Here is a 24,965-nt window from a genome sequence, read left to right on the forward strand (position 1 = left end):
ATTATTATGGTGTGGATTCAAATGTAGCAGACTTGATAGCCAAACAACAAAGATATTTGAACCCATGTATAATATAACTTAAAAATAGTAACAGACTATTTTTACTTGTTTTTTAGATGGCAGGAGTACAAATAAGTCTTCCTCTACATTTGTTGTGTTATGGGTCTCCGAGGTAAGACAGCTGGACCACAATTAGTGGGATGGAGGCTCCCCAGGATGATTTCTTTCCTTGGCTATTATGTCTTTCCAAAATCATTTTTTGGCGTTTTATCATCAATGGCTTGAAAAATAGTGCATACGGCTGCTGTAAATGTGGAAAAAAGTCTCACCAAGGGAGAATGCCCCCCATAAAGATTAGGGCTATAGGCCCCGAACAGACAGCAGCATTCTGGAGTGGCAGTGGAAGTCTGGTTGAAGAGGCAGGCGTTAAAAGCTAAATGTGACAAAGTGCAAGGAAAACTGACTCAGTGAATGAATGATGAAACATCACTCAGGCTTTCGCTCCACCGAAGAGATGAAACATGTTGTCAGACAAAAAACAAGACCTTTGTGGAGCGATGGGGGACTGTAACCTTCCTCATATTAATACATGGGATTACTATAAATGCAATATTTACATCGTGTTTACTACATCATTGTTGTTGTTTTGTTGTTTGAGGTTTGACTGGCGCTCTTTTAATGATGTCTGCAATAGTTTAATGACACCTGTTACATTACAACATCAAGACAAGACAAGTGTCATTTTTAATTTTTAATTTTTTTTGTGTCAGAGGATCGGCCCTCGAGATCCATGTTCAGATGGTGTGTCTTTATAGCCGTCACTACAGGCTCAGGTGTGGCTCATCAGCTGTTAATCAACATCCTGAAAGACAGAAAACAGGAAACAGACCCGTAGTGGAGGGGTGGGTCGTCACACACCTGACTGGACAGCCACCAACTGTTTATCTGGATGAACCAAGTCTTCATATTTACATATTAGAAAGGGCATTCAAAGTGTATTCATATTTCTTTTCATGATTATCTGGAAATGTGTTCAGAATTTGTGTTAAATTTGGATGCAAACCTGGCTGGTGCCACCCATTTCAAATGTTAACAGCCTGTAAAATGTCTGTTATCAGTTGTTATCACTGCCATTATAAATGCTTCACATGGGGCAAGTTGCAGCTACCCGCACGTTGTGGAACGGTCAAAGTTTTAAACGCGTGGTTAATGTGAGTTGAAAAAAGAATTACTTGGTTAGGTTTAGGAAAAGTTGTTTGGGTTAAAATAAGTGTTTGTTATGTTACTTAGTCACAGTACTTAAGTATGCTAAAAGACATACATTGCATAAGTTAACTTGCATAAGTCAAGTTAAAATGAGATAATGTCACTTATATTGTTTATGTAAGTCAAGGCAACGTGTTGACTTTTGGTTTCAGGATTACAGGACATGAACAGTGGTCACTCAGGTCTCCTGGGTGAAAGTCCTGTGTCTTTTGCCCCTAACATAATTAATAGGGCCACTAGGTTGCTGGCTAACAATTTGGAACCTCCCTGCGGTGATCCAGCTTACCAATAGATGATAACGGCCGACTGAGCCAATTAGGAGGCAGAGAAGGGTCCTATCGTCTCACATGCTCCTGATGAGAACAGCTAACGGCTATTTAATAGCCTGATAACAATCAAAGCAGGGTTAATAAGAGACATCTTACAGTCGTCAGTTTCATTTGTATGAAAGCCAGGCTGAGTCACCATACAGCCTGGACGAGGGAACCTGTGAACCTGTGAGCGCTAAACAAGCCAAGCCATGCTGCATCTAGATAAAGGCTTTCCCCCTCCAGGTTCCCACAGAAGAAAACTCCCCGTGTGTCTGCCCCCTGAGCCTTCACACTCTGGGGTAATCAAAAAGTGTGTTGTTGTGTCCTCGTCGGATCAGGTCAACAAACTACAGAGCGTGCGTCACAGAGTCAGTGGACGAGGCTGCTCCGCTCAGAGCCTCCGTTAACTCCAGTGTTACCCGAGCCGTCCTGCTAAGATTAACAAGATCTCCACACTGACCCACCATGTCCCATGACCTGGTCACCTGTGTGGATACACTGTTCAATGAGTCGTGACTCTTTCCAGTATGTGCGTGTCTCGGGGGCACCTGCAGAGCAAGAGGAATAATGTGTGTTCTTGTGTGGGGAGAATAGGTTTCCACCAGTGTTTAAACACCCTCCCCCATCACATTACTGTTGCTGCTCTAGAAACAACATTTAAGTAGCATTCACACTGCCGCTCAGCAACCGCCCTGACAACTGCTCTGCAAGAGCGTTACTCTAAAAAAAGCAAAGCGTTGTAAGCCGTGGCTCCAAGTCGTCAACGACAAGCTTCGGTGAGCGTCACAAGGGTTTTCTGGCGGAAGTGCATGCTAGCTTGGGCACCTGTAAATAATTTCACAAGAAAATAGAGTACTGGTTCTGTCTGAGTAGTTAGCGCTGTGTTGCACAACTCCAGGTGTTCAGACACCACCATCATCAGAGGCTCCTCCTACGCTCTTCTTGTCCTCTTTCTTCTTCCACCTCCTACACCTTCCGCACCAAATGTCTGCACAACTATCTCAAACACTGTGTACTATAGCATCATTAGATGCAGCAATGCTTTTTGACCATCTTGGACACCTTTGGAAGTACGAGCCAAATATCATGGTCATGTATTTGACAAATTGTTACACCATTTCCCTTACACATCTTGCCATTGAGTCAGACCCTGTGTGGACCTCGTGATGTTCCTTTCTTTGTTGACTTTTGCTTTCTTTTGTCCACACAACGAAAACCTTTCCTATGTAAGCTAACATGACCTCACCTTGTACTTTAACTCAACTGAAAAGCATTCACATTCATACACTTTAGGATTTAATTGTGGGTGATACGTCTGCATGCAGCTTTTGAGCGGACAGGGACATGAGATGAATCAAGTATTCTATGTTGCTCCTTTAAATTCTAGACTTTGCGGTCTTACACCACGACTGAGACATGGGTCTCTGATAGAAGTCGGTCGACAGAAGTGTGTTTCAGGCTCTCTGTGCTGCTCTAGTCTCTGACGCAAGTAGCTACTCGCTGCGACTAAAAGAACAGAGGTGTGTTAGACACCACTTGCTGGAATTGCTGCTCTTCAGGCCAAAATTGAACATGATCGGTGCAGATCAGAGACTAAAAGTAGACTCGCAAAGTAACATTCACATTGAGGCAGTGTTCAAATGCTTGGCATTTTCTTTAAAATGCCAAGAAAGTGAGGTATTTTGTAGTTATTATTTCTTGCTATATACTTCCTATACCCTAGGATGAAAACCGTTTGAATGTCTTTGTTGATATTCTGCACTCTGGTGAGAATCATTCATAATCCATGTTTCGCAGTGACCTCTTAATGTCCCCGTCTGTGATGAAGACAGTAGAGTAGTTGCTGTAAATCCCACTCTATTTTTCTCTTATTTTATCAAGCTCTTTTCTCTTAAAGTGCAGTCACATGAGCTCTCTTCAACCACATTTCCCCGCGCTCAGCCAAGGATTAGCAATACAGAAATATTGGGGAGAGTAATCATACGTTGGCCAGTGTATAAGAGTGATACAATAATGACAAAAATGTGCTTGAAAACTCCCGAGCAGATAAAGATTGCTCCTTACGTCGAGATTGTTTTGACTGCACAGTCAAAGTTGAACAAGAGTGAGTATTGCACTGAAACAAGAAACGAATTTGTCTGCTGCACGGGCTACAATTGAAGTGTATGGGTGAAGGAGCAAATATCGATACAGCCATTGCAACTGTACTGTGAGACTGTACTTAAGCAGAGTGGAACAATACCAAAGACCTGAAATTAAAGGAAAGAATAGCAGAGCCATTTCCTTTGGATTATGACTCAAATTTAGGAATGCCGGCTACTCCGTAAATAGAAAAATAGAAGCAAGTAAGCAGTTACTTGCTTCTATGGTTGGTAATCTTGAGAAACTATAGCAACAGTACACTAGATTTAAAAAAAATGATCCAACTGAGAAACCCCAGCCCAGTGTTGCCAACTCTTTTCCAATGAAAGAAGCCAGCAGCACTAGCTCCAAAAGGCGCTAAACCTAGCCAGAAAGTCGCCAAGTTGGCAACACTGACGCCCGTCACGTCAGTCCTCCCTCAGAAGCCACTCCCCCCCCCCCCAATTTATCATCATGAACATAAACAAAAAAACATGTCTATTGTTAGTACTCACTGCTATCAAGCTAAGAGCTTGTGGAATACTCTGATGACAGGCAGGTAGCCCGTCCAATCAGTTCATTTGGGTCGAATGAAAGGATTGGACGGCCTTATTACAGTCCTGCGACAGCCAGAGCTACCAGATTTCTGTCTTCTTTTGTTTGTTGTCAAAGCATTTGATTTAATGACTGCGGTCGTGATGTAAAGAGAATTTCATATGTTTTGAAGATGATTACCAACCAGGGCTTTTATCACAAACCACTCAAATGTGTCATGTATCAGAGGGGCTGCATTAGCACCGAGTGCTGCAATCATGAAGGGAGATACTACTGTCCGATTATCCCTGACTCAATCAAAGAGAAATGAATCATGCACGATGCCCCAACATCTGCCTGAAAGAGGTACATCTGCCAAAACGCCGCCTTAAGTGCATCAATTAGTCGTCGTGAGACACAAATAGAGACCTCAGTCCTTTATTGCATAACAAGTATCCCACATCAACAGGCAGTGTGTGTTGTTCAGTTCGGAATGGTTTGCATAGGTATACAGTATGAAGCCATTATTGGTATAGCTCCTCTGACATTTAAAAGGGTTCATTTATCACATTGTACAATAGTTACAAAGAATGTGGCAGTGTGGAAGGCTATCTCGGGTTTGTGTCGGTTTGTGTGTAAAATACAAACACACACTTCGTGCCCCAGTTTCACCAGTTGATCCGGGATGCTGTCACTTCACAGACTTTAAATAAACATGCTCATCATGTCGGGTTTTTACATGACTTATAAAAGAGAATTAGTGGGAACGTGTGGCAGCGATAAACTGGTGAAAGAACACGCTAGCTGCTTCCTGGTGTTCTAAGTATTTGCTCATGACTTCCTAATATCTTGTCAAGAATAGCACACGACACATCGCAAATAACACGAGGAATGTTAACAGCACAGACGGCACACTTGTCGAACATGTAATGTTGAACATCAATTGTGAATTTATTTCATTCAGGTGTGTGTGTGTGTGTGTGTGGCGCAGGGTGCCGGTGTTGTGCATGCAGTCCGGTAACAATACCTGACGTGACTCTGTGTGCTCTGTGTATAGCGCCTCAGTGAAGGTGGATAGGTTTGCTATTTCCTGTTGCAGATCTTCTTCGTGATGTCGGCTGCTGTTGGCGGTGGTGCGTGTGTTTTTACTCTACATCCAGCTTTAAAGGAAGAATTTGACATCTTTGAAAAAAAAACAACCTTATTTGCTTTCTTGCCAAGAGTTAGATGAGAAGATCAACACCACCGGTTCAAGAAAGACGCTTGAGCCGGGAGGAGGTAAAGTCTGGAAACTATTTTCAGATGGACATCAGTCTCTCATTCTGCCCAGCAGCATCTGTTGCAGTTGCCTGGCAGCTTCATGGTGGCCACGCAGCTAAGCTAAGCTAATCACCGCTATAGTTCTAGCTCCGTACGTACCTCAAAAGTGGTATCAATCTTCTAATCTTTAACAAGAAATAAATTAAGATTGTTCCTCAGATTATCAAACTATTTCTTTAACGTGCCATCCTCCATGTACGCCATAACCATGTGGTCCAAAACGACATTAGAAAAGCGGCTCAACGTAGCATCCACGTTAATTAAAAGAGCATCAAACCAAATGAGAAATGGAACACTTGCGGCTGCAGTGTGAACGCAGCCTTTGAATCCACAATGGAGGTGGATTAATGATCTACGCTGTTGGTGAGTCCGTCTGTCCTCTTTTCCGTCTGACAGGAAGGGAATCCTCAACCCAACCAGGAACAGGAAGCGGCCGGGGCGGGATGGGATTATTCATGTTTGCGGTGCTGACTCCTCTCCTGATAGATCAGTTCAGTGAATGGTCTGTAAATACAGCAGAACAAACATGTAATGCGGCAATAAATCAGAGACTTGAACACCGTACCACTCTGTGCCAGGATAGCTTGCGTGTGTGTGTGTGATGAACCGTGAGGGAGCCTGAGCGCATGTACGGATTATTTAGTGCTTTAGCACATACTGAATTTGCCATGTCAGAGTCACCTGTGCATTGAACACCGCTATATTTCCCTTCACAGTTATACTGTTACTGTAGGCTAAGTAGGCTTAATGTAGAAATGCTTAATCAGAAATGGATTTAAAATACATATTGAATCATACAATGTGGCCAGGACAGCCACAAGTGAAAGTCAGATACTGATCTCTGTCGTTTCTTATCACAGCCCAAATATCATCAAAGGCATATTAAGACTCATTTACAGACTTTGTCTTGTTGATGGCAAGAGATTCTAGCATCATCCAGCCTTCAAGTTTACTTCAGGGATTTATTAATAGATGTGAGGGGAATAAAAGTCATTATTTGGTGTCAGCTTTCACCGCTGCGTCTCACTCTGCATCGCAGGGGATTGTGAGCTAGAAAAATGCTGAGAGCCAGCCATTGTCCGAACTCAATAGACATTGAATTCCATTCGCAGTGTGGTGGCTGCATCGCTGACATTGCCGCCATCACCCATTTCAGTCAAGGCGTGCGGCAATATCCAACCGGTCGCTTCGCTACCCTTGAAGCGTTCAACTAAATGAGAGTATTCAGAGTCTACGCCCGAGGCAGAAGATGAATATAGCATCGTATGAATCTTCTGCCTGGCACAGTGTGAGGTAATAATATCTGGCACCTGCCTTACCTTCTATTCACAGGTTTGGGGCTGAATGACACCATCGTGGATCGGCGCTGCCGTAAATTGTTGCAGCGGCACGAACACCTGCGCTCTCATTCACACTGGGGTTTAATGTGTGACATTTTTAGAAATGCATGCTTCTGACACTGCCAAGGCCAGCCTCTCTTTTACTTTCTCAGTCTGACGGGACTTTTTCATTTAACCTCTTTGGTTTTATTTAACCTGTTGGGCGAATGAGCTCACCCTGAGACACATCGTAAAACAACCAAAATAACCTCCATAGCCCGAACACCTACACACACACACACACACACACACACACACACACACACACACACACAATGAGTGGGTGCACACAGCGGCTGCCCCCATGCCGAGAGCTCTGCCTCATTAGTGACTGGCTTGTGCAGTAGCAGTGTGTCTGTGTTTCTGTGTGGCAGGTGGGTGTGTCCATTACTGCATGGGTTTGTCTGTGCGGACCCATGTCCCAAAGTAGGTCGCTCATAACTGTCCTATATGTCTGTGGCTAATCTCGTACTCGCTATGGACGAGGAAGCGGAGGAGGAGGACATTCTGGACCTAAATGTGCCGAGAGTCTAAATGATCTAAATTGAAAGACATATGCATCTGCGATCATGTCTGATAGTGGGCTGATTTGGTCCAATTTCACGGTGTCTTCGGTGCATAATAGGGTGCATATTCTTATTAGCCAAATGCATTTGAAGACTTACCCCTCAAATCGTATCGCCGCCGTGTAAACCATGGCTACTATGGCGGTCAGGACGAGACCAACAGGACTGGCACCACTGGAGACAGAGAGGGAGAGGGAAAAGAGGGAGACGGCTGGGTTAGGAACACACTATGTGATGGAGATGTGAGCCACTTATCAGTGCTCTCCGACTGATGTGAAGTGCTGATGAATACATAGAGAGAGCGACGGAACAAAGACAGCACATCTTAAGATTTATTATAAAATCTTTATCGTTGTGGCCACCCAAAAACATTTCCCCCACAATTTCAAAATATACCATATTCAATGATAAATAGAGTAAATTGTGAAGTCAACTTTGTATAAAGAAAACAAGTAATGATAAAAAAACAAACACATTTTTTTTTTTAAAAACAGTTTAAAATCTGTTTTCCTCATGTAGATCATCCTTATGGACAATAATAAACACACTGACCTACATTCACCTGATCAGAATGTGGCACAGTGACTCATTTTGTCACGAAAGAGAAAGAACCCGACACCAATCATATAGGAACACTTTCATTCAGGGCACACAGTATGAGTAATGCGGTGGACATTATTAACAAAAGAAAAAGCACTCTCATGTGGTGCAGAGGAGTGAGTAGCAGAAGGCTGTGATCTCTATTATCGCTAATATCTGTAGACACATAATTATCAATATATACACCATGTGTGCTGCGGTTCAATTTCTCGTCCTTTTGAAGCTTACCATTTCCAACTTTGATATAAAGGGGAAGAAAGAAAGAAACCTAGTCAATAAAAAAAATCCCACTGTGACTGCCTGCTGAACTTGATTTGCTGATGAGGCTTCTACAACTGTCCACCCTGACCTACATACAGGCAGTGATGGAGGCAACAGCATACAGAGAAACAAAGTACAGCTCCATTTAGTGCTTTTCTGGACTTTTATTTTTCTAATATTTTAAAAGGCATCACAACAAATGATGTTCTTCCAACTGTGAATGTCTTCCTATGGTTCAATAACAACTTGTACGCTGAATTTCTAAAAAAAGGACGGCTGCATATGTAACGGTGTGGCACTCAGGAATGAATATATAAAATAGGGTCCACACGCTGTTACTCTCTTAGGTAAAATGTATTAGCACTTACACAAGTGCCGTTTCGAGCTAATGCTTTTTGTCCGACTTCGTAATATCAAAAAGGACAAATTTGATGACAAAATCAAAAAAAGTCTTGCAACTCGATGTGGACATAAACACCAATGACTTGTGTCCTCACTTGGACTTGAGCCTTTTACTTGATGCATATTCCCCCAATTTCAAAGATTAAAAAGTAGGTTATTTTAAAAAAAGGAAGCAAATATAATTTCCCTTAATTTCCTGAATAAACTAACTTTAAGGTCATTCCTTCGCAGCAAGTCGACACTTGATTCCCCGGATCCATTTGACCGTGAGGAACTAACGTACATACAATTGTTCTCTCCCCGGAGGACAACCATAAACCAGGCCAACAAATGTGAAGTGATGAACGGTTCGACACTACCCGCGGTTTCCAAAGATTACCTCTTACAATTCCTTCTGCCTTTTCACCTTTTTGAAGCTCAAAGGAGCCTCAGAAAATAGTATTATATATAATAGTACCCATATAACAAATTACTCATGACGAACCCAAAAGTGGTCGGATCGTCAGCTGACTTGCTTGTGCCAAATTGGTTCGTAATTCCCATCTATCAGAGAAACACAGCGGTCCCCTGAGCAAGAATTGAATGGCAGTTTTCTCTTTTCTTCTCCTGATTCAATCTAGCCTTGACTTCAACAGCTCCAGGGAAAAGAGGTAAGGGCGACACAAATCTATTTGTACGTTAGCCCTTTGGTTTCCTCTTTATGCTGTGAATAAGGACGTCTTTTTAAAGTCTCACTATTACATGACTCGTTATATGATCTAATGACTTACGGAGAGAACAGCTATTGGTTTCGGTGCAAGTTGACAAGCATCTGAATAAATTAATGCTAATATTAGAATCGTGATGTTATTTTCCATTCTGTGCATCCATCTAGTTCACACGTGCCCGAATCTATGCACATGACTATGCACCGTGTGTTTCCATATGTGCTGTCTGTATGAATCAGGCTGCAGATCTCCCGTGCCGGCATGGAAAACTATGTATTTGGAGAAGGACATTGAGCAGATCGGGACCAAAAAAACAAAACAACCAGACAGGATAATAGTCAGTGCTTGTTGACCACTGCACCAAAAGCAAGTTCCCTTATTGGGCACAAAGTGTGCAAAATCTGATTTTAAAAAGGAAAAAAAAGTAGCCGTAGCAGACCTGAGCACTGAAAACACTTGCATGTACGGGATGCCCACTGGAGGGGAGACCTTCATTATGTGGCCTGCAGGGATATGTAGGTCATATGCTTTTCTCTGTGGTTGTCTTGAAGGATGACATCAGTAGAGCTGGTTGTTGTTGGATAGTGAAAAACCTGGGAGGAGTTCTTGCCTGAGGATTCAGGGCATAAAATATGAACTGTCTAAATTGACGGCCAAAGACACCACTGCATTCCAAGATAATGTCTTAAAAAGAAGCTTGTTACATCTCACTGTGACCTGCATTAGTTGTACATACGACTTAGCCATTTAATCTCTTAATTACCTTGTATGCCAATATCCACTCTAGCAGTCAGGAGTTGACGAATCGGTTGTTTAGGTCTTGATTAGCAATTGTTTCATGCTTCTTCTTCTTTTTTTTGCTGAATGATAAGAACCTTATGAGCAGGATTTTAAAGAGTGCTTTTGTGTGATTCTTTGTGGAGAAACTCAGTTTTACAGAAATAGGTTAACTGTGGTGGAAGTATGATTCAGGATGTGTGTTTTAAAATACTGCTTCAACAACAACAACTCTGGATTTAACTGTTGTCACAACCAGAAGGCCTGCGCCACATGACCTGGACTGAAACGCCACGAGCGAATCCAGAGATCTACTGGTGTTATCATCATTCGCTTGTTACAGTGAAAGAAAACACACATCCTGAATCATACTTCCACCACAGGAGCCGTGATCACGGTGTGGCAAATATAGCCATTGTAAGAGCCATTTTGTTGTTTCGTTTTTGTACAACCTCCCACCACATGGGGGCGTAGTGCCCGGTGTAAATCAGTGCACAGGTAATATAATCAGTGGGGTTATTGGACACAGGTTGTTGCTAATAGGTAGAAGCAAACAGTTTTTGACTTATTGTGACCGTTGCTTCCCAATAAAAAAGTCACTACGGTTGCTGAAATGTTTGTTCTGACGCGTGCACATTTAACGAATGTAAATGTTATGATTTATTGGTTTATGGAGAAAATGCATAACTGAAGAGAAAGTGGTGGAACTCTGATTATGTGAGAAATAAAATGCCTATATTGGAAACTGGACTTCGTTATTTATGGCACGCGTCAGAACAAACATTACAGCAACCGTAGTGACTTTTTTATTGGGAAGCAACGGTCACTACAGCCATGAATATATGTTTTGTCCATGAAGCCATGGCGTGAGATGTATTTGACCGGGTTGATGACTGAACTCTATACCTCTGCTGCATTTGCATTCTCCACATGTACACACACACACACACACACACACACACACTGTACTGTCAACCTGAGCCGAAAAAGCAACAGCGTGGGTTAGAACAGGGGAGTGGAGCGACGGGATCTCGCCCAGAGCAGCAAAGAGCGCCCTTTTGAAAGCCAGAGCGTCACTATTCACACTATTCACACTATTCACAGGCACAACACATGATAATGGTCTTTAATGTAACTGAAGGGCAAAATTGTACCACGCTGTCAGTCACTCCGGCGATGTAAAGTTTACAAGTGACCTGGAGGGGGTTCCTCAAAGTGTGAGAAAAAGTGCAAGTGGACAGGGGGCAATGGGAATAGATAACTTGCGTGCCAAAGGGACAGTTCCCTCCACAATCAAAAATACACATTTGTCCTCTTACCTGTAGTGCTGTTTATCATTCTAGATGTTTTTGTTTTTGGAGATATTGACTGTAGAGGTGTCTGCCTTCTTTACAATATAATGGAACTATATGGCACTCGGCTTGCGATGCTCAAATCACCATCAAAAAACTATTAAAAAAAGACATTTGAAAAACTCAACAGCAATGTCTCTCTCCTGAAATAATGACCCGGTTACTCAAGGTAATCCACAGACCTTGTCGTGAGCAGTTTCATGTGGGAACTATTTTACATCAACCACAATTCCACGGTGTAACGGAGGCGTACAGATGTGAGGAGGAAGCAGATGTTCCCCGTTTATAGATATTACCGATGAGAATTTAGACAGATGCCTGAATGTTTCAACTCATAGGGAGGAGGGCAGCCAACTGTCATGCTTTCATAACCTTCTTTCTTATAACATACGTACATCTATTTTAATCTGTCAGGAAAATATATATATATATATATATATATATTTATATTAGTGCTGGGCAACGATTACAATTTTTAATCGCGATTAATTGCATGGATTTTTTGCGATTAATCGCATTGTTATGGCAAAGTTCAATAATGAATTCAAAAGTAGTGTATTGCGCACTTTTACTAAAACAGCAGTATTCCCTTTAGACAGTAGCAGTTCTATCTCTTCACTATCTGTGCTCAGTGTGCTGACTTTATGTGAAACGTTCCACTGCTGTGCAACAGGAATAAAATGTTTCAGCACGTTTCAGCAAAAATGTCTGTCTTCATGACAGTCAGAGCATGTGAATGCAGCTCTACTGTTCATCAATACAATGCTGTAACTCCGAGGTGATGATGGTTACCCAGCGATCAAAGAATAAAGACACTTTACGCACAATTTAGGTGTATTTTCCCTTTAACTCACGAGATGCAGCATGTTTTATACTTAATGTGAATATAATTCATACTTTGTTGGCATCTTATTCTGAAAACCGGATGTTCGTCTGAAGAAACCGGATGTTGTCTCACGTTAATCTTTCCACTACCTTTCCTTCGCTCGCTCCCGATCTGTGCCATTTAAATGTGTTTACCGTGAATTTCAGCATATAGGTGCACTAAAGTGTAAGTGTCTACTGAGTTGACCACGGAGATCTGAGTGTCTGCTGACTTTACCGCAACGATGTCCAGTAGTCTCCATTCCTCCACCGCTGCCAGTGAGCAACGGACTTTCAAAATAAAAAAATGCGTTAACTTGCCCAGCACTAATATATATATGTTCCCTTCAAAAAAACTTTTTCTGCAGCGATGCTCCACGCATAATTACATGATATATAAGCACACAAAAAAGAATGGCATAATGCAACAATTTTTGCTTCCATCATATTCATTAAGAAGCAATTGTCCAGCTCCTTCTCTTGTAATAGTCTGAGTGCATGTGTATTAGCTAATCTCCTTTGTAGGTCGCACAGAGAGGGCCAGCAAGTGTGCATAATGTGCATACTGTGTGGGTGAGATTGTCTGGCACAGCAAGGGGCTTGTCGGAGTGAACAGGGAGTGAGTGAGGAGTTTTTTCTTTCCCCCCCACCTCATGTCCTTCAGTTGTAGCTGCAAGGAGTGTGTTCATTGTGTGCGTGAGAGTTACTCTCACAGTCACAGTGAAGCACATCCATTTCTTTTTCTTCCCGTTTTTGTGATTCTACACAAAGAAAAAAAATAAGAAAGACAATGAGAGGAAGAAAAGTGCAAAATATATTTTTTCCCCCGGTGTTTGAATATGAAATAGCTCCACATATGGAATACTGTGATTAACGGGTCTCTGTGTGGTATTGAGCAGTGTTTCACAATATTCCTGTAATTTCAATGTTTCTTTTTTAACAGAATAAAAAACTGCATCTCAGTCAAGGCGAGAAGAAAAAGGATATTTTTATCAGTTGTCTATTTTCCTCCATAATATCTTTTTGTTTTTTTTACTGATGCTACAGGATACAGACAGAATGTGTTTGTAGGGTTGAAGGTTTTATAGCGTGCCTGGAATATTCCATTTCTATAACAAGTAGTTACATGGTAGCATATGCAAGTTTTATGGCTTGTGAATGTTAAAAATGTACCAGCCACTCGAAAGATTGTTTATTTTTTGCTTATGAACGAACCATTTGGCCCCATCCATTCAGACAAGTAAGCAAGCTTCAAACATTGAATTAAAAACAGCATCAAAAAGTCTGCTTGTTGCGTGATCGGTGTTACAATTGATATTCCAACAGCGGACTCAAGTTCAACAGAATTCCGACAGGATCACGACTGTTTCAGGTTTAATGAGTGCCCATGTTAACTGGTGACTTTCAGCCAAATGTGTCTGTGGTTGTCCTGAGTAACTGAGGTAAATGGTTGGCGTGGCTAAGAAACACAGATGAGTATGTATTTAGTTTTTATGAGAACACCTACATTCTGTTCCGTTCTGCCATCATGATACGAGCAACCAGCATTCACGCAAGAGCCTCCAGTTAACACGGTTGAAATCAAAATGTTTTTTTGAATTTTAATACTCCACAAACTCAAACCTCTGAGGCTATCTCATGCTATTTGACGTCCTTTACATGACCACAGATTTCTCCAACAACAAGGAGCTGAAAGATGTTACAAAGCTCCGCAGAGCTCAGGGGGACTGCCTAGTCAGATGATACCTCTCTGTGGGTTTCTGATTAGGAGCAAGCCCTTTCACATACAAGCGATCTATTGTTAGTATAAAGAATATTGATGAGAACGGTTTGAAGTCAACACGGATGAAGTAACTCCAACGTGACAACTAGTGGTGCAACGGATCACAAAACTCACGGTTCGGTTCGTATCGCGGTTTTTGAGTCACGGTTCGGATCATTTTTCGGATCAGCAAAGAAAAGGGGAGGAGACAAAAAAAATATTTAAGGTGTCCAATTTGAATCAAAATGAAATAAATAAATAAAAATAAGTTTAAGTGCAACATGTGGTATGTTGATACCCTCTTCCTTTGATCAATATTGAAAGAAAAAAACAGCCAGTGTCTACGGCATCAACAGAGTGAAAAAACAACAAAAAAGAAGGAAAGCAGATTTTGAAAATCCTTTGTTTTCCACAACGGAGAATGGCCTCATGTCTGCAGCAATAAAGACCCCAATAGATGTTGTAATAGCTTTAACCTGGCCTGATTCTACCACAAACTTAAAAGCCGCGATGATAAGTTGTTGTTGTTGTTGTTGTTGTGACTTGGCCCCCGTCACTGACAGACCAGAATGGTGGCGCTTCATGTGTGGACATGTCCGATGTACGCCGTTGTCGTATGTCTTTCTTGTTAAACAACGCCTACATACCGTAACGCTGTTGTCCACCACCCTCATCCCGTCATTATAAGTTACAGGGAAGACAAAATGCTCCCAAACTTGTGACTTCATTTAAAACTGAAAAAATAAAATTAAAAAAAAAATACCAATTGGGATGTTTTTCATCAAACCCGAGTGATTATCGAGCACTGAAGACACACATGGACGTTTGCGTCAGCATACTGGCTTTTTTGTGTTACTCTGGATCCCGAGGACAACAACAAAACAAGGGACAAAGGACGGAGACGGAAGACAGCAGGAACGTCTGAGGCCGTGGCTGCTGCTTGTATCTCGACTGAACGATAGAGGGGTAGAGAAAGACGGAGGAAAGCGGAGGTGAGGGAGAGAAACAGACAGAAGAGGAGGTAGTGAAATGAGGCAATTTCCTGGTTCGATCACTTGCAGTGCAGAGGACACACGGCTGAAAGTGCAGAGAGAAAGTGAGGCAAAACAGTCACAACAAAAGGGACTATTAGAGAAGGTATAATTTGGCATTGGAGTCCGTGAGAGGAAAAATGGGAGCCTGATCGCTTGCATAGCAACTACGCACGCCGGGCTCCGAGAGATTTGGTCACAGTTGTCATAGAGACACGCGTAAAATTTTTAACCTCCCCACCTTTTTAAAAGAGAGAAGTGATTTGCAACTTGCAGAAAACAACATTCTCTTCTATTTGCAGGTCGCAGCTCAGTATCAATGCCATTCTGCATGACCGCACTTCATGACGCACGTCAGCAGGCGGCAAGACACTTTCCTTTAGTTCAACCTTCAGTTATGGTTAATAACAAACCTGGTAGAGATAAGTTGTTGTGATGCATTATACATCAAATTCAAATCACGCTCTTGTTGACCTCAGATACAGTTGTGGGAAGTGACCTCTACTCATTTCCAGTCACACACACACACACGCACACACACACACACACACACACACACACACACGTACACTTACATAAGTGCCAGACCGAGGTAGTTGGCAGTGCTCCCCCAGTACATCGGGTTCTCCGTGATGTTGAAGGGAAAGCCTGTCACCTTCTCATCCATCAGGATGCCAAAGTAATCACCTGGAAAACCATAACAGACACATTCACAGTGGGTTAATGCTGTAACAGGTTGAGATGATATTTGACAAAAACACACCATTTCATGACTAAAACCTGTCACTTTTTACTGGCTTCTCCAGTCCCGTGACGCATTAGGCTGATGCCAATCCCAGCAGACACTTGCAGGAAACCTCTCTAGAGGTGCATTGGTCGTTAATTTGCCTCCAGGCGCCGGTTGATCAAGAAACACAGATGAACAGGGAATCATTCCTAAACCTGGTGGACAGTAGCACACTGTTGCCTTAGTTACAACCTCGATGTCTCATTTCAAACTCACCACGTTGGGCCACTTGTCACGCTGCGATCATTTCTGACACGTTTCTGACAAAAGCAGCAGACCCTGAAGTCAGACTGAGGATCCAGTGCCAGGGAACAGGACTTTGGCAGCACGCGGCCTTGTTATTGCTGCACCGTCTGGCTGCCGCTCCGTCTCACTGGCTGCTACCGATGTTAACACGAGGACCACATGGACATGACCTCGTGTGAAAACTCTGGAGTCAAAGTTTGATTACTGCACCAGCCAGAAAATATTAACATATTAACTTTTTTGTATGAGGAAATATACATTATAATAATGTTTTTCTTTTTTGAAAGAGGAAACATGATTAGGCCTCTGAGTCGGTGTTTCTCATGGAGAGCAAGTGTCAACTTATGTGGTGTGCTGCTGACTGGAAAGTGTTTCTCACTCGCATGTCTCACACAACAGATCAGCTCTCATTGTGATCAATGCAGATGGGGGTTGGCGATGCGCTGAGCTGTGTGTTCACCAGCAGCAGCCGCTACCGGGACTATAAAACATGAAACAAAAGGTGTTTTTGAGAAAATTTGAGCATGCAGCCATAACTAGCCACCCAAAGCATAATGCAGTTTGCTGCAGCGGAGTGCGAAATTAGCCGAACCAAGTCAAAACAATCACATATGTACTGTATACTGATTTAAAACAAATGTGTGGCTTCTTGTGCAAACATTGGGGGCAGCTGAACTACAGCAGGACACCCGCTCACTGTACCCTCTGAAACCTGGGAAACCTACTATTGCTATGTAATAATGTTCCCCGGCTATTGTGTGTACACAAACACACAGACATTTTAATACTTCGTTTATGCCTCCCTCATCCACACACACACACACACACACACACACACACACACACACACACACACGTAAAACTGAATTACGCATGGGGTGCTGCTTGCCCTGTTCAAAGGAAGGCTGGTATTGCCCAAGTTGTATAACAATTTTTACTATGTATGCTCATTTAAGCACCATAGGTGGGGGAGAATATAAGAGACTATATAAACAAATGGGTTTGGTTTGCAATAGAAAACTAGCATAACAATACGCTAACCTCATTTTTGACCTCAAAGCAACTATTGGCTTTTCCAATTCAATTCATTTCCAATTCATTTGAAAGCCAAGCATAACACATTTTTCCCAATGTTCCTGCGTCACTGTTGTTTCATTGTGGTTGCAAACAATGGCAAGCTGGATTTGCTGAAGAGTAGTGAAAGCACAGCGGTAGCCTAGAGGTCGGAGAAGTGGGTCTGTGATCGGTAGTGCGTGATCGGAGTTTACACCCTGGGCCGGCTGGCTAATACGTAAACACTGTCGGTGTGATTTGATTGTGCTTGGATCTTTGTTTCTAACCCTGTGCCATCAGTTTGAATCACCAGGTCACAGTGAGGGGCTTAAAACGGAGTAAATAAGAAAAATCTAATTACAAACACACACCCACAGGCTGTAGCCTCTAGTTTGTTTGTGTTTATGTTTGTGGGTGCCCACGGTAGGAGGAATCGGAAAGGAAACTAAAAATCATCTTACATATAAGCAGAAACATATACCACCAGAGTAACTTAACATTTGTTCAAAAGTCAAATGTATGTATGTAATTACATTACATACCAAATATGTAATGTAATTTATAGATCAACATATTGGGAACATATTGGAAAAGGCATATCCTCTGGGGAGCAAGACTACTAAGGCTGGGTATCGGTAACCGATACTGTTAAGGTAACGACCAAAACAACCCAGCAGTGGCAAATCTTCTCCTGTCATACGATACCTGCAACTGATCATCTTTGTGCCCAGATCTAGAAAAAAAATACAATTTGATCGGTTTTCCATATCACTGCGAGACTTTAAAGAGACATGCGATTGGCCCACAACCGCAGCATCTACAAGCCCTACAGCCGGGACACGGAGATGTCTGAACAGAATGATACCCATCATTCACATATTGCCATCACTTTGAGGGCACTGATACTGTCATCTTCGTTTTTTAATTGATAGCAGCCATAACGACTATGCTAAGTGAATTCCTCAAAATAATGCAGCTAAATGGAATGCAGCCTTCATTAATTATACTATTTACAAGTGTGCTCTTCCTACTGGGACATGTCAAAATTGGCCTATTGTCAGACCAGTTCCACACAGGCCACCCCGAGCCACCTAAAGGAAACACTTGCTGCAATTGTACATTACACTAATACATACAAATATTATAGACAGCTGGCCAACTGACCTGGTTAAGTGCTTAAGCTTGCAAATCTTAATGTAGACAAAGTGGATATACAGTTAGTTACAGTTACAGTTAAAGCCATTTACATAGAGTGATGGACAAAGATGGCGTAGGAGCTGAGAGACTGTCTGGATCTTGGAGATGACTCACAGAAATGACTGACCTAGAAACCAGAGCTTGCCAAACGGTCATAACGGCGATACTGTCACACATGTGCTCATCTGAATCGTTATCTGGATGGCGACGAAACAAATGAAAACAATCATGTTTGCCTTCAGAGGCAGATGTGAACATATTTGCATGTTCTGTATGCGAGGACATGGAAGTGTTTGTTTACATGCATAGGCTCTGTAAATTGGCACAGATATGTCTGAAGTCACACGTCGTAAGTGCATTTATAAGTCCTTGTTAGGATATAACACATGTGGGCACATTTATTTTCTCCTGTATCCCCATATGATCCCTAATTGCCAATTTATTAAATAGTAGTACAGATAAATAAATTGTATACAGGTCACAGAATATTGTAGAAAACAAATGGAGGGTTGTAATAAAGACAATAACAAGGCTAAGAGGCTTGTGTGCTGATTGGCAATCGGTGCATCGACGATTAAAGGGCTGACGGATGATTATTTTCTTCTTAACTTAACTTAAATTATATCCACCACTGCTGCAGTTATCATCAGCAGTAATACTTTTTCTATTACTATTTCTGCTATTATTAGTGCTACTACTGCTATTACCACTCATTATTTGTAGAATTTTCATCATACGGATTGACTATTTTGTAATGTTATGGTGTTATTCATTCTGTACACATGACATCATTTTGCACTGTTACCCATCCTGGGAGAGGGATCCCTCCTCAGTTGCTCTCCTTGACTGACTTTTCTTCCTTTTTTTCCCTTTTAAGTTTTTTTTTTTTTTGGGGGGGGGTTCTTATCCAATGTAATGGTCCAAGGACAACAGATGTCGGTTGATGTAGAAAACAAATCTAATCTAAATCTAAATCTAAACAAAACAAATATGCAAATTTGGGATTTGTGATATTGGGCTACATATATAACATTTCTCTAAAGATTCTCTCAAGTAAAATAACTAAAACTGTTCTATCTTTGGTCAAAGAAAATGTTATTAATGTCGGATCCTATCCCTCTTAGTAAGAAGCTGACTGTAAACAAAAACCTTTTCAAGAAAGGTACTTTAACTGGCATAAGAAAGTATACAAAAGAAAAATGTAAGCAGCAGAGGCCGAGATGTATTGACTTTAAGTCCCAAGTGTGGGTCAAGCTCCAACACTAGATCCGACACTTCCCATGGTGCAATTATCTTTCAAGTCCTCACAGCTGGGATTACTCTAAATGTCATTAAACAACTGTTTTCACAAAGTGAATACTACCTCCAGTGACTAAAAAAAATATGTTGACATGTAAAATCAGTGGACTGCCCCTTTAATAATTGACACTTTATTTGTTACCCACCAAGGAAGGTTCCAGTGAATCCCAGAGCCAGGAAGCTGCCAACCACCAGCACAGTGCCCAGCACCATGAGAGCTACACCAGCGTAGAAAACATCTGTCCTGTCCATCACCTCCCACTTGGTCTGGGACTTCATTGCCACCGTCATACTGCAGACAAAAAAAAAACAAGAATAACAACCACTTTTATTCATGCAGGGTATTACTGTACACACTCTAGCTAACATGTTGATAATTTGAAGGTTTAAAGGGGCATTATACGGCACTGAGAGCATATCTATGATTCAGAGCCTGAGCCAGGATTACCTGAGCATGGCTCTTCAGCTAGAAGCTAACAGCGCTAACATTGCAAACCATAGCACCAGTGCTGACAAGGCTAACAGTGTTAACCTGGTGGGGAGCCGGACGGTGGGCTTTACCACAACAGCAACCCATGGAAGTGGGACAGGGTTACCAGCGGTATCCGCCGTATGAGTGCAGCGCAGAGCGGTGGTGGTTAGCTAGCTAGAGGGATTCACTTGCACTAACAGGCCTGGCCCGGCTAACAAAAAAAAATAACAGAGAAGCTTGGATTTCAACACACACACAGGGAGAGTGACTTCATTCTCTGCTCAGGACGCCATGACTCCACCATATCTCTACAGCAGTTGTTAGCTGTGATATTAAAGCTCTGAATGTCGAATATAGCTCCTTTAAGGTTTACCAACGGTCACTATCCTATAGGGTCATACACCTCGCAGATATTTGGTCACGAACCAAAAGATTCGGACAAAATACAATTTTGACCTGATGATGCCAAGAAATGAAAAACGAAGGGATCACGGAAGTTACTACAACCTGGATGTCTGAATTCAATTTCATGGCAATCAATCCAAAAACTGTCGAGGAAAAATCAGGGGATCATTAGGGTTAATCTTCTGGGGATAATGAGTGTTCAAATGACCAATGTCAAAATGACTATACAACTACTTCCAATAGTTGCTGAGATATGTCGGTCCGGACATAAGTGGTTGACTAACCCACTGTAAAGCCACGCTGCTAGCATGGCTTAAAACATAAGGTCAGCCGGGCGGATACTTCATCATCTAATGACTGGTTGTGTAAAAAATAATGTTCCCTCCAGCCTGACAGAAAACGCCTGACAGGAATATGATGTCAAAAAGATTAATACAGTGAAAACAAAATGAGAATTACCCTCTGCGTTATTGAACATGGGCTGGAAGCGCAGGAGTTTGAGATCCAACTTCAAACTTTATTATGAAATCGTCAATCATGGGCCGTCAGAGTGCAAAGACATCTCTCTGCGTTTCATCAGGCATGAACACCATCACTACGGGATAAACAGACTCTGCAGTACCATGACATCATTGCATGGAATCGACAGGGGAGTAATCGGTGAAGACTGATTGTTCGCAAACTGTTTAACAATATTAGAGGGTAGAGTCACATTTTCATTTTGATCTTTAGGGTCACCAGGAGAATTTCACTCATGCCGTCCACCTTTGTTTGGTTTTGGAGCCAACTGCTTCATCTAAATAACAAACAGGAAGCACGTCTCAATGCATTAAACTGACCTGGTAGTCACCAAAAGCATCCATCACTGCAGACACGATCAAGCACTTCATTTGTATATATTTCTCGACTTTCAACTCCCCCAATACCTTCTAACGCATCGACTGTGCGTGTGTGAGTCACTTGTGAGTCACTTGTTAGCGAGAGTGCTTTTAAATCTCTGATGTCACACTCAAATGTAGCCTGCACTGACAATGAGTGATTTGAAACCCAAGAAACCCTTTTTATTGTCATATACACATACACATACACGAAATTTGACTTCTGCATTTGACCCATCCCTGTATATAGGGAGCAGTGGGCTGCCAATGATAGCCCCGTGGCTCACTGGCCCGTGGCTGAGGGTCGTGCATTGCGCAAGTGTGGTCTTCAAGTAAAAGCATTTTCAAGAAGGTACTTACAGAGTGTTGGATTTGCATTAAGATGTAACAATTGATTCAAACTCTGGCGCATTTACAGAGTGATTTCCGTTCTGTTTGGCAGTTCAGAATAGCACTACTTAACTGTGGTGGTGACAAATAACCGTCTCGGCCTTGTTTCAACACCGCTGTATAGTTTGAAAGAAGTGGAAACACACTGCATTAAAGGATATGCTCTTAAAAACTATCCTAACATATTGAAATGAGTGCAAACTGCTGTCCCCACTGATGATGGGATTCGGTGATGGGTGTTTGATGTTTACATCGATGGACATAACACGTAGCACGGTGACTGATCTACACAGGGGATAATAGTAAAGACTTGTGAACACGTGAAGCACGACGGCGCTACGCCGGTTTCAGTTCTCGCGTGTTTTAGCGACAACACGTAGGACGGAGACCTCATCGGGAATCCTCCTGGTGAAGGATCTAGCAGTGCGTGATCCCTGTTGCCAGTCACTCATGTAGTGTGAACTTTGCTTTCATGACAACAGAATGGCTGCACTCCAAATATGTCTTAAGTGGGGGCCGACGTGTGGCAAACTATATATAAAATTGTTTTATATATTGTTTCATATTGCCAAGCTCTATTTCAGATAATAAATCCATGTTTTCTATAGTCTTCTGATTGGCACAGTTAAGTAAATATCCACTCTCGGTGTACAGGGGACACATTTACAGCTTAAAACGCTAAATATTAATGCTGGACCATGTGTCAAAGCACGTGATCTACAGAGCCTAAACATTTAGTCAGCAATACAATATGCAAGAATGCAATATCATTAATGTAAAAACACACCTGTGTTACCAGCAGGATCCCCACATTGTAGCTCCAACATTAATGCCCCATTCTGACTAATTGAGACCATAGATTCCACTTTTTTGCCGAATGATTTTTTTTTTCAGAATTGCATACATTTCTGAATAAGAAGTTGTGAACTAAAGCTTCAGATAACATATACTGGAGCAGTTAGGGAGAGGTCTGTTGAGAATTTTTAAAAAACTACCTTTTATATTTTGTTCATTTCATCCTTTTGGATACTAATTGAATAATAATAATTTGGTCAAAGTCACAGCGTTAGGACCAGTGATACTAGTTATTGTCTATTTATGTTGGCCGTCTATGCTCTTCATTTTGCAATTCATGTTTTTGTAAATTTAGTTATGGCTGCTGTGTCCTGCAGTGTCTAAAGATAGCGAGACAACAAAGTTCAGTACTTGTGATGTTGAAAGGGTTTGTAAATTGTAATGGAACACACAGGTGCTGGGGCGGATGCAGTTTTGCGTGTGTGCATTAACATCCTCTGTGCTGTCTGCACACGGTGCATTTCCTGCAGACAAAAAAAATGGCTCCCAATTTAAAACAAGGTTTGGGGTTAACAAGACAAAACTGGGTTATGGGGTCCTGTGCTGTGAGTCTGATGGTGTTCTCCCTTTTGTCAAAGGGAACAGGAAGTGTGACGTAATGCGGCCCGATGTGCGGCCACGTCAGACACAAAGAGTGACCGCTGAGGTGCTCTGTGAGGTAAGGTGGCCTGGGGAGGCACACTGCTGGGCTTTGGATTGGAAAAGAGATGGGAAACGGGGTCTGTGGGACGGAGATGTGGAAAGGAGGTCAGTGGGTGAATTTCCGCTGGCTGAAATTCTTTCGTAGTCCAGCAAATTAGTTTTTAATGCTTTTTTTTGTCGTTTTACATAACTGCATGGTTTTATCGTATAGTGGTGCAAATTCAGGGAGGGAGGGTTCTATTGGGGTTGTTTCTATCATTTCAGCTTCAAATCCTCATTTGCACATTGATATTACAAAAAGGACCAAAAATGTAATGTGTCATGGCGACGGCTGCTCCATCCTCCACCCGATTTCCTGCTCTTGTCCTTCTGTCTCCAATTCAACTCTGAAAAAAGCTACAGAGCACGACTTCTACTTGAGCAGCGAACATTATCTTTGCACCTGTGATGCTTTCTTCCTTCTCCTATATCAATGATGAAAAAATGTGGAGCAGCAGTTTACTACAACCACAATGTCACCTCTGCCACAACGCATGTGTGTATTTCCATATACACCGTGCATTAATATGCATCTCACCTCCATATTGCATCTAGGTATGATTTAACCTGATTACACTTACATCTAGTTTGCTTTCCTGGCACGTGAGCAGCTGGCATGCCTGTTGTGCTTGTAGTTTCCAAACATTAAAAGATATTTCTAAATGAGTTGTGGGATATTCTTTTTTTAGCTTTTAATATTTCCTGAGCCTAAACACAGGGGGAGTAGACGTGTAACATTTTTGCATTTGATAAATGAATTACTTTAAATGTTTAAATCCCAATTCTCCCATCTCATTAATAGCAAGAATGTCAATTAAACACACGCAGTTATTGAAAAAAAAAAAGACTTGTTAGACGCCCTTGGAGCTTTCCCTAAAGGTTGCATTCTTATTGAACGTAATCGGCGCAGAGCATCACTGTTGTGTGCTTAGCAGATAACAATGCGCTCTCTGTATCCCCTGCATGTCTGTCCAGCAGCCTATAAATCCAGTGGAGCTATAAAAAGAAGGGGCTGTCAGTCAGCTAATCAGCAGGCCAGTGAATCAGTCGATGTATACGTAAGTCAATTAGGTGGACAATTAGGCAGCACAACAATGAGGCTGTAAGGTAATTAGTGCGCTGGTCTGTTCGTCTGTTGAGATTGCAAACAGCAATCGTGTTTTTTTTCCAGAGAACCGCTGTAGGTGTGCCGTTTTCAGAAACTGCGTGTTTCCAATGCGACTTCAGGGCAGGAGACCACCTTGCTGACGTGATCCACTGTGCTAAACTTTTCTTTAAAGCACAGCTTTGCTGTATCCAAAGAGGGAGAAAGCTTCTCTTTAGCAGGAATGCCCTGATCACGAGTTACATAACATAACATCCACCACAGTCCGATCTGCTGCTGGCCACTGAGCAGCACTGGAGCAGTTTGGGAGTAGGGGCCTTGCTCATGGGCACGTCATCATCGGT

General features: G+C 42.1%; 1 protein-coding gene across 5 annotated transcripts in view; it reads right to left on the bottom strand.

The window, feature by feature from the left end:
- Positions 1 to 4,055: 4,055 nt before the first annotated feature.
- The window catches only part of pemt (phosphatidylethanolamine N-methyltransferase), a 49,370-nt gene continuing 28,460 nt past the window's right edge, over positions 4,056 to 24,965 (bottom strand). The window contains exons 4-7 of one of the 5 annotated variants that reach the window (XM_031843080.1): positions 19,982 to 20,127; positions 15,829 to 15,940; positions 7,597 to 7,671; positions 4,056 to 6,056 (exon numbers count right to left, since the gene is read on the bottom strand). In XM_031843080.1, coding sequence (XP_031698940.1) covers positions 6,002 to 6,056; positions 7,597 to 7,671; positions 15,829 to 15,940; positions 19,982 to 20,127 — 388 coding nt within the window. In that variant the 3' untranslated portion in view covers positions 4,056 to 6,001. Of the gene's footprint in view, positions 6,057 to 7,596; positions 7,672 to 15,828; positions 18,734 to 19,981; positions 20,128 to 24,965 lie in introns of those variants that run through there. The other 4 variants (XR_004212649.1, XM_031843083.1, XM_031843081.1 and 1 more) reach the window with 4 other exon arrangements.

The sequence above is a fragment of the Anarrhichthys ocellatus genome, unplaced genomic scaffold, assembly GCF_004355925.1.
Source record: "Anarrhichthys ocellatus isolate YVR2014 unplaced genomic scaffold, GSC_Weel_1.0 scaffold4, whole genome shotgun sequence".
In the NCBI taxonomy this organism is placed as follows: domain Eukaryota; kingdom Metazoa; phylum Chordata; class Actinopteri; order Perciformes; family Anarhichadidae; genus Anarrhichthys; species Anarrhichthys ocellatus.